Source organism: Bos indicus x Bos taurus, chromosome 2 (assembly GCF_003369695.1).
Source record: "Bos indicus x Bos taurus breed Angus x Brahman F1 hybrid chromosome 2, Bos_hybrid_MaternalHap_v2.0, whole genome shotgun sequence".
In the NCBI taxonomy this organism is placed as follows: Eukaryota; Metazoa; Chordata; class Mammalia; order Artiodactyla; family Bovidae; genus Bos; species Bos indicus x Bos taurus.
The window spans coordinates 97,825,195-97,839,072 of NC_040077.1; the positions used below are offsets into that span (position 1 = coordinate 97,825,195).

Genomic DNA, 13,878 nt, shown 5'->3' on the forward strand with positions numbered 1-13,878 from the left:
CTCACTGACACCTACCTCCTGGAAATGCCGTTAGCCAGACATTTATGGCTACACGATTTAGAAGAGAGGGGTGATGATGTAGGGGACAAGTTGAGAGGAGCAATCAAACTGTTGATGATTTCAGTCAACTGTGCACTCTGCAAGAAAATAGTAAACCTTTTACTGTTGCTACAAGAAATATGGTTAAATCTCAGACCTTTAGTGCCTATTAAAGTTTAACCTCTCATGAAACAAGTAAATGTTTGTTTTAGTACATATTTTACTCTATAAAGACAATTTATACCGTTACTAATTTTTCCATTTATTATAAATAAATCTACATTTTTAAGTGCTCCTCTTTTTCCATATCCGTTTTTGCTCAGTTCCTTTGTCTACTCATCCTATCTTCTAAAACACTAAAAATTCTAAAAATTCAGCTGATACCATCTATAAAATATCTCCTTTGAGGTAGCCAAATTAATAAAAACAAACTCATAGCTATAATTTATTAATTGCCAACTATATGCCAGGCACTATATTAAGCACTAAACATAGAATATTGCTATCTTTACCACTAACCTGCAAAGTAGATAATATTAAAAACTACTGATACTACTATTATTAAAATCAATTACAGATGAGGAAGCTGAAGAAAAGATAGATTAAGCAGCTCAATCAAGGATTATAAAATTGGTATGATGTGGAGCTAGGACAACCTGGTGCTCTGTGACAACCTACAAGGGACGGGATGGGACGGGGGGGAAAGAGGTTCAAGAGAAAGGGGAGATATATATATACACACACATACACACACACACACTTATGGCTGATTCATGTTGTATGACAGAAATCAACACAATATTATAAAGCAATTATCCTCAAATTAAAAATAAATTTAAAAGGAAAATAAATAGAGCTAGAATTCAAGCTTAGGCTTCCTTCTCAAATTTTTTCCTAATTTGAATATACCAGTTTTTTCAGATACCCCAAATTTTCATTCATTCTTATCCCAAATTTACATGTAATGTATTTGTAATATATAATAAATATTAATTATTCTCAAAACAATCACATATAACAATTATAATATGCATAAGCCATATCAATGGAAACAGTACATTTCTACAAAAGAGTGACACCTTTTTCATTACACATGTAATCTACTATAGTTCATTACAGAAAAAAGGGAAAGTATGAAGAGGTTTCAAAAATGAAAAGAAAAATAACCTGTAATAATATTTCACAGAGAAAACCACTGCTAATTATGTTGGTATATATTCATCTTCCAAGACAAAATTTTTTATTTTGAATATTTATGAGTTATTCATAAGAGGATTTAAATACCAGAAAAAGTTTTGGAATCAAAATAATTTATCAAAGATCTATTAAGACTATTTCCACAATCACTTTTTAATGAAATAATCCATATTCCAATGTTATCTTTCACTAAAATCGTCTATCAGTAAGTCAATCAAATACCCCACTCAGATCTATTAAGTGGTACCCCAGTTCTTTCCCCATGAAAAAAGTTTAATGATGAGCAATTTTGTTAGAAAACAAGATTTTCCAACCCTAGTATAATGAGTTGATCACCCTATTGCTATGTGCCAATGCTTGACATATTATATTTAAATAACGTTAATTATATCACTATTAGACTAGATATACTAAATATTTTAATTGTACTTAATGTCAAATGACCAACTTCAATAATCAATGTCTTAAGAAATTGATATTCTTAAGAAACATATTTAATGATATTCTTAAGAAACATATTTAAGTAGAACAGTTTACAAAGTCCACTCAAAGTCCACTCATACCTCACATTACCTGTTTTTCTATATTGCGAAGAAGTAGTGTAGGGCTACTTGGTGACATTTCGAAATCTTGTTCTGGTAAAGGATCTTGACTCTCTTGAGGAATCTGGGGAGTCCCAGAAGTGTTTAAGGAAGCTGGATGGTCTGCAAATTGTACTTGCTTTTTCAATATGTCTTTTGGAAGTCGACATTCTTCTAGGATCACTATCCCCTAGACAAACAGCAATTAAAGAGTTGCAATGAAAACAAATTGATTGCTGGAAGAACTTAAATGTTACAATGCATGTGAACCATGCTTTTTATTATTCCCTAGAAATCAGAAAATAGACAGTTGGAAGTACTCTTTTTTTTTTTTTGAAGTGTTAACATTTTTTAAATTTATTTATTTATTTTAACTGGAGGCTAATTACTTTACAATATTGTAGTGGTTTTGCCATACATTGATATGAATCAGCCATGGGTGTACATGTGTCCCCCATCCTGAACCCACCCGCACCTGCCTCCCCATCCCATCCCTCAGGGCTGTCCCAGTGCACCAGCTTTGAGTGCCCTGTTTTCATGCATCAAACTTGGACAGAAGTACTAGTTTAACTCTGTAAAAAAAGTCACTGATCTAAACTAAAATAACATGTATATGTTTGATGGATTAGCCTTGTAAAGTACTGTCATAAATTATATACAAGCAATTGCCTTTCTTATTGGTTTTAGTTATTAGCATTAAAAGCATGATACATTCAGAATAAAGAAAAAGTTGGAAGGAATGATGCTGAAGTTCCAATACTTTGGCCACCTGATGCAAAGAGCCAATTCATTGGAAAAGACCCTGATGCTGGGAAAGATTGAGGGCAGGAGGAGAAGGTGGCAACAGAGGATGAGATGGTGGATGGCATTACCGACTCAATGGACATGAGTTTGAGCAAACTCCAGGAGATAGTGAAGACAGGAAACCTGGAGTGCTGCAGTCCATGGGGTCGCAGAGTCGGACAAGACTGAGTGACTGAACAACAACAAATTTCATAAATTAAAATATCAAACTTACAAACATCCAAACAATAAGCTAACTTTATATTAACTCCTTTCAGAGCATTCTAAAGAACCCCAACACTGTTGTGGCCAGCCAGCAACCATGGATTGGACTGTACTATTGAGAAAAAGTACTCTCTAAACTAATCAAGTTCTCTTTGCTTGCAGAGTAGATGGATTAATAATATAGACACAAGTTTTCAACTTTAAGGGGTATTTTCTGAAATGTAAGTAACTGGAGAAATGAGTAGGGATCTAGCTGCCTCTGTTCTCCCTGCCTACCATTCATACACACACATACTACTCAACTGGCTTGCTGAATTTTCTCCCCCATTTCCTATCATCTTCACTCCAACTGTCCTTATCCTTAGGTCCCTTAGAAGTAACAAAGAAATGAGAGAAAGGGGAAAAAGGAGTGCACATGTGTCATTTGAATGGTTTCATAGTTCTCACCATAGTATTTCTTCCCTTCCTATCCCTTTTATTACACTTGCCCCTGCAAATAATACATATTATTATGAAACATTTAAGTGTGTGTGTGTATATTGTGTGCATATGTGTATATTACTATTTTTCTGGCAAAATGTCAGTAAGTTCCTATTGGCTAGTTGCAAAGGTATTAAATGCCTAATGTGGCTAAAATATATTATTGAAATCAAAAACAGACTAAAACAATTATACAAGTGTATAGTATTTCAAGATGGGATAAATTAAATTGCCATGGCTAGCTTATATCATGTATAAGTGCTATACATAGGGTGGAAACTACCTATAGATTATATGTTATATATCAATAATTTTAGTTTACACTATAGTTGAGAGAATATACCACTTTAGAATTAACATATTCAGATACTGTATTAAGTATCCACTTTAGTATTTTATAGTAATATATTACAAATGATGCTTAGTAAAAGTAACATTTCTTAAACTATACTTTAACAGCACTAGTAACTTTTATAAAGATAAGGGAGTCCAACTGTTGATCCTACTTCAATGACTATTTTTATAGAACGTACAAATATGGCTCTCTAGAAATCTCAAGAAATGTATTTAAAAGTGGCTTCTGTTTTACTTGATATTTTAAAAATTAAATTAGATTTGACAGACATAGTATCATCAAACTCAAAAGTGCTTGAAAGTATCTGAAATATCTACCCAAAATTTGTACAAGTCTCTAGCAGGTTTTTCACAAGTACTTGTATACAAAAGAAATATAAGTTTTCACTATATGATTTATAATTTCATTTGTTTTTATTACAGTTTATATTATGGGCCAGGCTGCTGTGAATTACCATGATTTTATTATCCCTACTTACAATATTGTTTCTAGGGGAAAATTGATTCTGAATTTCAAAAGTCCAATTTCCAAACCTTTAAAATACTACCTTTTTTTAAGTAGAAGGCCTGCTATCGTTGATTGAATTAAGAAAAACATTTAAAAAATTCAGCAAGGGAATCACTCATAGCCAACTTCATAATCCATTTTGTTCTCTTAAACTGTTGCCCTGACAAAACTCTCATAACATAAGAATGGCCCACAATTTTTCTCTGCCATAACCAAGAACAGAGAAGAAAGTAAAGAAGATTAAATCCGCTGGAGGTATTGCAGAAATAAGTTTCTGTTCTTAAAAATCAGGAAAAGATATATGTGTTGGGTCACCATGATGGTTATTTTACAATGTTTGCTGATCATAACTCAATTAATCTGAATTTTTTTTAAAAAATCAGGAAAACAGTCTAATGATAGATGAAATAAGGTGAATAAAAAACACAAAAGTTTTTTATAAGGATAAATTGGGTTAACTGAGACAAGTGAAAACTCTAGCATAAGATGAAAGCAAATCAGTTGCTCAGAGATGACAACCACTCCTGATAATAACACTAGAGAGATCCCCACTTCCACTCCCAGATTCCTCATTAGAGATGAAATAATATGAAAATATAAACAATTGCCTCAGTGTAACAGGAGGGAAGGGGGCAGTGCACCACCTTTCAAAGAACGATACACCCATAGGACAAGACAAAAATTGGTTAGAACCAACCAGGCCAACCCACTCCAGTACTCTAGCCTGGAGAATCCCATGGACGGAGGAGCCTGGTGGGCTGCAGTCCATGGGGTCGCGAAGAGTCGGACACGACTGAGAGACTTCACTTTATTTTTTCACTTTCATGCACTGGAGAAGGAAATGGCAACCCACTCCAGTGTTCTTGCCTGGAGAATCCCAGGGACGTGAGAGCCTGGTGGGCTGCCGTCTATGGGGTCACACAGAGTCGGACACGACTGAAGCGACTTAGCAGCAGCAGCAGCAACCAGGCCAAAGATGGTGGAATATTTGACTTCCAGTGGAGCTTGGGCCTCTTACACGCTCATGGCAATACAGTAGCATGCTAAATGACACACCTACCAGTGCCATGACAGTTCTGAGGTGAACCATAAAAGGTCAGAAAGTGGGCATCGTGCAATTCCTAGAAATCTCCATCCCTTTTCCCTAAATAGTTGGACTAATCTTCCCACATCCTAGCCTATGAAATTACCCAGCCCATAAAAACTAACCACATCATATTTCAGGGCCTCTCATCTTCTGAGACGGCCCACACTCTGTCTGTAGAGGGTGTTTCTCTCTAAATAAATCCACTTCTTACCTATCACTTTGTCTCTCTCTAAATTCTTTCTGCAATGAGACATCAAGAACCTGAGTCTCTTTAAGTCCTGAGATCAGGTGTGATCTCAATTAAAAGACCGTGGGGTCAATTCCCAGTCTGGGTTCTGGCTGGATTTTCATCTTGGCCTGTGGGTTCAAGTTCCATCTGAGATGCATGGTTTCATCAGTGACATTTTATATGAAGTCATCAAAACTAATTTCAAGCAAAAAACTTAAATGAAAAATTTTAAAGTAAAATACACAATTTAAGATGTGGAAGACCCTATTATAGGATAACAGAAGAAATCTAAAAGAGAAGCTATTTAATATAATTTAGCCAGTTTCTCCAACTAAGAAAAATTATTAAAAAAAAATTAAAGTGAAAAGAAGCTACTGTCTAAGTAAAAGCTGGAGCAGAGAATACGAGAAATATGGAAGCTGTCATGTGTTGACAAAATTGTTGCAAGAACAAGGAAGGGATGTTGCTAATACTCTTCTAAAAATTGAAGCAAAATTTACACCATCTGGACTGTGTCAAAGAATGGGCAATGACACACTCTAGGTCATCTGTCCCTTATTTTACCCTATGAAAACACTGTGTTTCCTGACCAGAGATACACAGTAACACTTATTTTAAAAATCTATTTATAAGGTAGGACATAGAAGCAACCTAGACATCCACTTGCAGATGAATAAATAAGGGAGTTGTAGTACACACACACAATGGAATATTACTCAGCTGTAAAAAGGAACACATTTGAGTCATTTCTAATGAGGTGGATGAAACTGGAGCCTATCATGAAGAGTAAAGTAAGTCAGAAACAGAAGGACAAATACTGTATATTAACACATATATATGGAATTTAGAAAGACGGTAATGACGATCCCACATGTAGGGCAGCAAAGGAGACACAGATGTAAACAACAGACTTTTGGACTCCGTGGGAGGAGGCAAGAGTGGGATGATTTGAGAGAATAGCATTAAAACAAGTACATTACCATATGTAGAGTAGATGAGGAGCGCAAGTTCCATGCAAGAAGCAGGGCACCCAAAGCCAGTGATCTGGGATAACCCAGAGGGACAGGGTGGGTAGGGAGGTGGGAGGGGGGTTCAGGATGGGGGGACATATCTATGCCCATGGCCAATTCATGTTGATGTAGATGGCAAAAACCATCACAATATTGTAAAGTAATTATCCTCCAATTAAAATAAATTAATTTAAAAACTAAAAATGCTATTTATAAAAGAGCATCTCAATTTCTTTCCCTTCTCCTTATCTCTGAGAAGAGTTTTTTCCCCTTTCAATATACAATAAATAAAAAGTTCTGCCTCACTTACAATGCATTAAACCATTCTTTTCAGTTTCTGAACTATAATAATTCAAGAAGATATAAGAGCAAAAAGTTGTTTTGCCTATTCAATATAATAGTTAATAAATCAACTAACCTGCACATAGATAAGCAATTAAATATCTTGATTAATTTCTAAGAAAGGTAAGACAAAACTATCAAAGTAAAGAAATATGTATTTTGATAGCATAATTATAATGACATTTTCCATAAAATAATCTGACTCTTATGGGAACAAAGGGCCAGACATACACCTAGCTTAAACCAAGAAAAAATTTAAAGCCATATAAAAGCCATATTATTGCTGGAAAGATTTATCACCTTAAAATAACTGACTACAAATAGATATTATATAAATACATAACCAAAATTCAAAAAGTGTTTCAACAACAAGTATAAAGCATTGCTTAGTTAGAACATAGAATATTAAAATACCCTTTCTCAAGTCAAAGCGAAATGAACCAGACTGTCTAGATTCAGATATAAAACTTAGTTATCAATTCAACCAGGAATAATTTTCTTGGAAATTTCCAAATTGCTTTAAACTGGATTTGTTCTTAGAACTCTACTGGCTATAAAAAACACTTGACATCTTTCAAAGAAAATGATCAACGAAGAGAACTTTTTTGGTGATCTTGAGAGCATTGGGAGATAGCCACAATTAAGGCCCAGCTGAAGATGGTTAAAAATGAGAAACAAACCGAATAGGACTTGCATCAAGAAATTATTCCTGAACACAGCTGCGTCAAATTCAACAGACAGAACGGGTAAGCCTTTAGGTCTATGCTTCTGTCCACCTTCCTACAAACATCACCACCAAATTTTACAAAGTATTAAACAATATTCATGACTTGCCTAGCTTCTTCTCCCATCCCTGAACAACTCATACTTCCTCTTTTTTTGAATACAATACTAATTTGTCATTCCTAAAACAGATCATGTTGTTATATGCCTTCAATTCTTTTTTTTTATATTTATTTTAATTTGAATCTAATTACTTTACAATACCGTGGTGATTTTTGCCATACATTGACATGAATCAGCCATGGGCGTACATGTGTCCCCCCGTCCTGAACCCCTCCCACCTTCCTGCCCATCCCATCCTTCTGGGTTGTCCCAGTGCACTGGCTTTGAGTGCCCTACTTTATGCATCGAACTTGGACTGGTCATCTATTTCACATATGGTAATATATATGTTTCAATGCTATTCTCTCAAATCATCCTACCCTCGCCTTCTCTCACAGAGTCCAAAAGTCTGTTCTTTATATCTGTGTCTCTTTTGCTGTCTTGCATATAGGGTCATTGTTACCATCTTTCTAAATTTCATATATATGTGTTAATATACTGTATTGGTGTTTTTCTTTCTGACTTACTTCACTTTGTATAATAGGCTCCAGTTTCATCCACCTCATTAGACCTGATTCAAATGTGTTCTTTTTAATAGCTGAGTAATATTCCATTGTATATGTACCACAACCCTCTTATCCGTTCATCTGCCGATGGACTAATTTAGGTTGTTTCCATGTCCTTGCTATTGTAAACAGTGCTGCGATGAACACTGGGGTACACGTGTCTCTCTCAATTCTGGTTTCCTCAGGGTGTATGCCCAGCAGTGGGACTGCTGGGTCATATGGCAGTTCTATTCTCAGTTTTTTAATGCCTTCAGTTCTTTAATGAATTCCTTTTTCAGTTCCATAGGTTCATTAAGCAAATTACTATTTATCTTCCAAAGTCATACTAAAGCATCACCTGTTTACTGATGTTTTCTCTGATCTGCAAACACCTAAAGACAGAGTTAAGCACTCTCTCTATGCCACACCTATATCTTATTAAAACCACATATCATTCCACATATTGTATTATATTAAAATCAACTATATTTTACATGCTGTATCTCTCCTACCAGAATATAAACTCATGATAGAATTTAAAACTTAATAATTGTTATTGACATGCAGACCCTAGGTGGGGTTAGACTAACTACATGGTTTGAGGACTCAATTTCCTTCCCTTCTCAGCTTTTTTTTGTTTCAGACCAGCCAGCATCAACCTTACAATATTATCTCCATTATGTCCAGTTTCACTATGTAGAATATGGTTTCTCACAAAAACAAAGGTAGAAATTTTTTTGTTTTTAGATTCCACATACAAGTCATATAATCAAGTATTTGTCTTTCTCTGTCTGGCTTACTTCACTTCATATGATAATCTCTATGTCTATTCTTGTTGCTGCAAAGTGTGTTATTTCATTGTTATTCATTAAAATAATACAAATAAACTCATATACAAAACAGAAATAGACCCACAGACGTAGATAAACTTATGGCTACCAAAGGGGAAAGGGGGAGGGATAATTCAGTTTGGGATTAACATATACACACTACTATACATAAAATAGTTAATCAACAAGGACATATGTATAGCACAGGGAACTATATGGAATATTTTGTAATAAGCTATAAGGAAAAAGGATCTGAAAAAACAGATACATATGTATGTATAACTGATATACTTTGTTGTACAGCTGAAACTACACAACATTGTTAATCAACTACACACCAATATAAAATGCAAATTTTAAAGAATATGTTGGAATCAGTAGCATGGGGAAAGGGAATTGGATCAGGAAGGACTATATAAATAGTCCAACTGTAAAGTAATGCTTTATTATTCTAAAAACTACACCCCGAAGCGACTTAGCAGCAGCAGCAGCACACAGGTATTCATTATATTGCTTTCTAGAACTTTTTTATGTGTTTGTAATTTTTCTTGAAACAAAAAACTCTAAAGAGATTTCAATAAGATACACTCAGAATTTCACACAAGTTAAAATAAATGCCAACAAAGTCAGGCTTATAAAAAATGTGTATCATTTGCATTAACTGGAATCCAGTAAAGAAATTCTTTAACTGCTTGATATGATAAAATGATTGTGATAAATTTTAAAAATAATTTCAACTTATAGAATATATCAAATCTTACAACATTACATTTTTAGAAAGCCTAGTAACAATTATTTTATGTGGAGAGATGAGAAAAAACTAAAACCAGTATTTTTTTTAAAAACAGAAGAACACACAATACCTTGGAGGCACGAATCTGCCTGTGAACATCTGTTAGTTGCTGGATTTTGTATTCCAGCTCTGAAATCTGGGCTTGAAGCCATGTCCATCGGCTGCCAACTCTTGCTCTGTCTACAAGCCACTTCCATTCAGTACTACAGTTACTGTGAACAAGACAAACACAGATAATTAAAGCACAAAGACAGTTAGGTTTTCACACAGATTGCTTAATAACTTCCTTGACTCTTGTCATACAATCCCAAATTTCTTTACAAAGCATCTAATTACCTTAAAGAATGGTACATCAATTTTTCAAATATTTTATTTCCTTATCTTTCTATCCCACAAACACCTGTTTTCATTCAATACTGTGTACCTGGTAGGATAATCTCCTTGTTATCTAATATTTTATTAATGGTCAAGGGCTGAAACAGAAGTAGATCAGCAAAGGAAAAGAAACAAAAATGTCAGTACTAACACCATGCAAAAACTGTTACATGAGCCTTTTATATGTAAGCAGGTATCAAGTATAGGACAAGTCATTTGAACTGTACTAGATCTAAATCCATGTAACAAACCTCACAGTACTCAATTTTACTATATGTAATTTTCATTTGCTAAAATAGGAATCAATATTTTAAATGCCAAAAATTATCAAAAACAGGAACACTGCTACACACAAATATATAAATCTTGAGATGTTAATTAAGATAGTTGGTTAAAAACTTCATTCCTAGGATTCACAGTTCAGAAATGACAAAAAATTTATATCAAGTCTTTCTTTCATGAATATTTGAAAATGAGATTTGAATTTTATCTCCTTTATCTTTTGGCAAAAGCATTGCTCTAATCCACAGTTTGTGAGATTACATATTAATTAGTTTATGAAAATATTTCAACCATTCCAACTAGAAAACAATCAGTTCACAGCGGGGAGGAGAGACAGGGTTTGTGCGTATTTTGGATAATCAATTAGGAGCTTCATCTTGCCAGGGAAGAAACTGAAGACAGTATAACAGAAGAAATTGAAACTACAACTGAAGGGCAATAACTGCTGCTGCTGCTGCTGCTGCTGCTGCTAAGTCCCTCAGTCGTGTTGGACTCTGTACGACGCCACAGACGGCAGCCCACCAGGCTCCCCCATCCCTGGGATTCTCCAGGCAAGAACACTGGACTGGGTTGCCATTTCCTTCTCCAGTGCATGAAAGAGAAACCTGAAAGTGAAGTCGCTCAGTCGTGTCCGACTCTGTGCGACCCCATGGACTGCAGCCCACCAGCTCCTCTGTCCATGGGATTTTCCAGGCAAGAATACTGGAGTGGGGTGCCATTGCCTTCTCCAGGGCAATAACTACTTAATGGCAAATCACAAACTTCATGAAAAACATGTCTAAAAATTGCATTTATTGTCAAAACCCATTGAAGGCATGACACTGAAAGTGAACCCTATTGTAAACTATGGACTTTAAGTGATAAAGATGTGTTAATGTAAGTTCATAGATTGTTATACAAACACTACCTTTATGCAGTACGTTGACAGTAAGGGAAGCCATATCTGTGTAGGGACAGGGGATATATGGGAACTCTGTATTTTCAACTCAATTTTGCTATAAACCTAAAACTTCTCTAAAGATTAAACTTTATTAATTTTATACATATAACCATAAAGAAATATCTTTCATATAAACTTTAGCCAGGGAAAACATTTAAGAGATCATTTCTTGTCAGAGAAACAGAATTATTATAACTCTACTACATAGAATTTATTTATTATACCAGTGTTCTCAAAATGCTTTTTTTCCCCCAGATTCTAATTATGTATACAATGTGACTGACTGCAGAGACTGACATATAAATTAGGACTTCTTTTGGTATTATCCATTTATAGTTACTACTGTGATTCTGCAAAACTTTTAAATAACATTTTCATAACTATAGGCAAACTAAAAATACCTTTCCAAAATAAATATTATCTATGAATAGTGTAATAATACTAACTGCCGTTCATGAAAGAAGTGAAGAAGGCAAGGACCGTATCATGCAGTAGTCGCACAAGTGAGGGTAAAGTGCTGGATTTTATGCTAAAAGGAAGTTATTCACAAGATAGTAATACAATTTTTTTCTGAGCACTCAAGCTGCTAGGTAGATAATGTACTGGGATATGAGAATAAATAAGGAAACCAATTAGGACACCATTTATAAAACCATTTATAATAATCTAAATGAGGTACAGATAATGTGATCTCTAAATATTTCATGTACTGTCCTACATATCCCAGCCTTGACTGCACTTAGGTTGGAGCCATGTCACTAGTTCTGACCAACAGACTGTGAACAAAACTGATATAGTTATTCCCAGTCCACCTGCTCACCTAAAGCTATATAGTGCAGATATTACAGCTACAAGGTGGAAGAGGTTGACTGCACTTAGGTTGGAGCCATGTCACTAGTTCTGACCAACAGACTGTGAACAAAACTGATATAGTTATTCCCAGTCCACCTGCTCACCTAAAGCTATACAGTGCAGATATTACAGCTACAACGTGGAAGAGGGTCATAGCTCACACCACACTGGACTTCATGTAAGCCACTGTAAACTTCTGCTGTGCTAAATTACTGAGATTAGAAGGTTAATTTGTTACTCCAGGGCTTATTCTGACCAAAACACAGGATAAAATATGAAAATGGCCTGGACTGGAAATGAGGTGAGAGATAAAGAAGAAATGAAGACTAGAGGATGGATTCAAGATTGATTTAAAGTGGATAGATCTTGAAGAAGTATGATGAAGCATGGAGAAATCAAAGATGATCTTAAGCATTCTTTCATTAAATTTTACTCCAGTCAGAAAATTTTCCTATAAAATACAACTCTGGTAATCAAACGGATTATTAGCTCATGGAAAAATAGAGACAAATAAAAATTTATAGAGTTGATGTTAGCCCATGGTGGTGGTGGTTTGGTTGCTAAGTTGAATCCGACCCTTGTGACCCCATGGACTGTAGCCTGCCAGGCTCCTCTGTCCATGGGATTCTCCAGGCAAGAATACTGAAGTGGGTTGCCATTACCTTCTGTAGAGGATCTTCCTGACCCAGGGATCGAACCCAGGTCTCCTGCACTGCAGGCAGATTCTTTACTGCCTGAGCTAGCAGGGAAGCTCTTCTGCTTCTGTTAGGTCCATACTATTTCTGTCCTTTATCATGGCCATCCTCGCATGATACGTTACCTTGATCTCTCCAATTTTCTTGACGAGATCGCTAGTCTTTATTCTATCATTTTCTGCTGTCTTGCACTGTTCACCTAAGAATGCTTTCTTATCTCTCCCTGCTATTCTCTGGAACTCTGCATTTAGTTAGGTTTATCTTTCCCTTTGGTTTCTCTTCTTTTCTCAGCTATTTGTAAAACCTCCTCAGGCAACCACTTTGACTTCTTGCATTTCTTTTTCTTTGGGATGGTTTTGGTCACCGCTTCCTATACAATGTTGCAAATCTCCATCCATAATTCTTCAGGCACTTTGTCTACCAGATCCTTTCCCTTGAATCTATTCATCACCTCCATTAGATAATCATAGGGGATTTGATTTAGGTGACACCAGAATGGCCAAGTGGCTTTCCCTACTTTTTTTCAATTTAAAAAGCCTGAATTTTGCAATAAGGAACTCATGATCTGAGTCACAGTCAGCTCCAGGTCTTATTTTTGCTGACCTCCATCTTCAGCTGCAAAGAATATAATCAATCTGATTTGATATTGACCATCTGGTAATGTCCATGAGTAGAGTCATCTCTTGTGTTGTTGGAAGAGGGTGTCTGCTATGACCAGTGTGTTCTCTTGGCAAAATTCTGTTAAACTTTGCCCTGCTTCATTTTGGACTACAAGGCCAAACTTGCCTACTTGACTTCCTACTTTTGCATTCCAATCCCCTCCAATGAAAAGGACATCTTTTTTTGGAGTTAGTTAGTTCTAGGAGGTCTTGTAGGTCTTCATAAAACCACTCTACTTCAGCTTCT

The 13,878-nt window shown here is 35.4% G+C and overlaps 1 protein-coding gene across 9 annotated transcripts in view; it reads right to left on the minus strand.

Moving 5' to 3' along the window:
• Positions 1-13,878, minus strand: part of KANSL1L (KAT8 regulatory NSL complex subunit 1 like) — a 125,902-nt gene that overhangs the window by 64,773 nt on the left and 47,251 nt on the right. For all 9 annotated transcript variants that reach the window (XM_027566351.1, XM_027566345.1, XM_027566328.1 and 6 more), the window contains 3 exons: positions 9,899-10,040; positions 1,810-2,007; positions 16-137 (listed from right to left, as the gene is read on the minus strand). In XM_027566351.1, the coding sequence (XP_027422152.1) occupies positions 16-137; positions 1,810-2,007; positions 9,899-10,040 (462 nt within the window). The remainder of the gene's footprint in view (positions 1-15; positions 138-1,809; positions 2,008-9,898; positions 10,041-13,878) is intronic.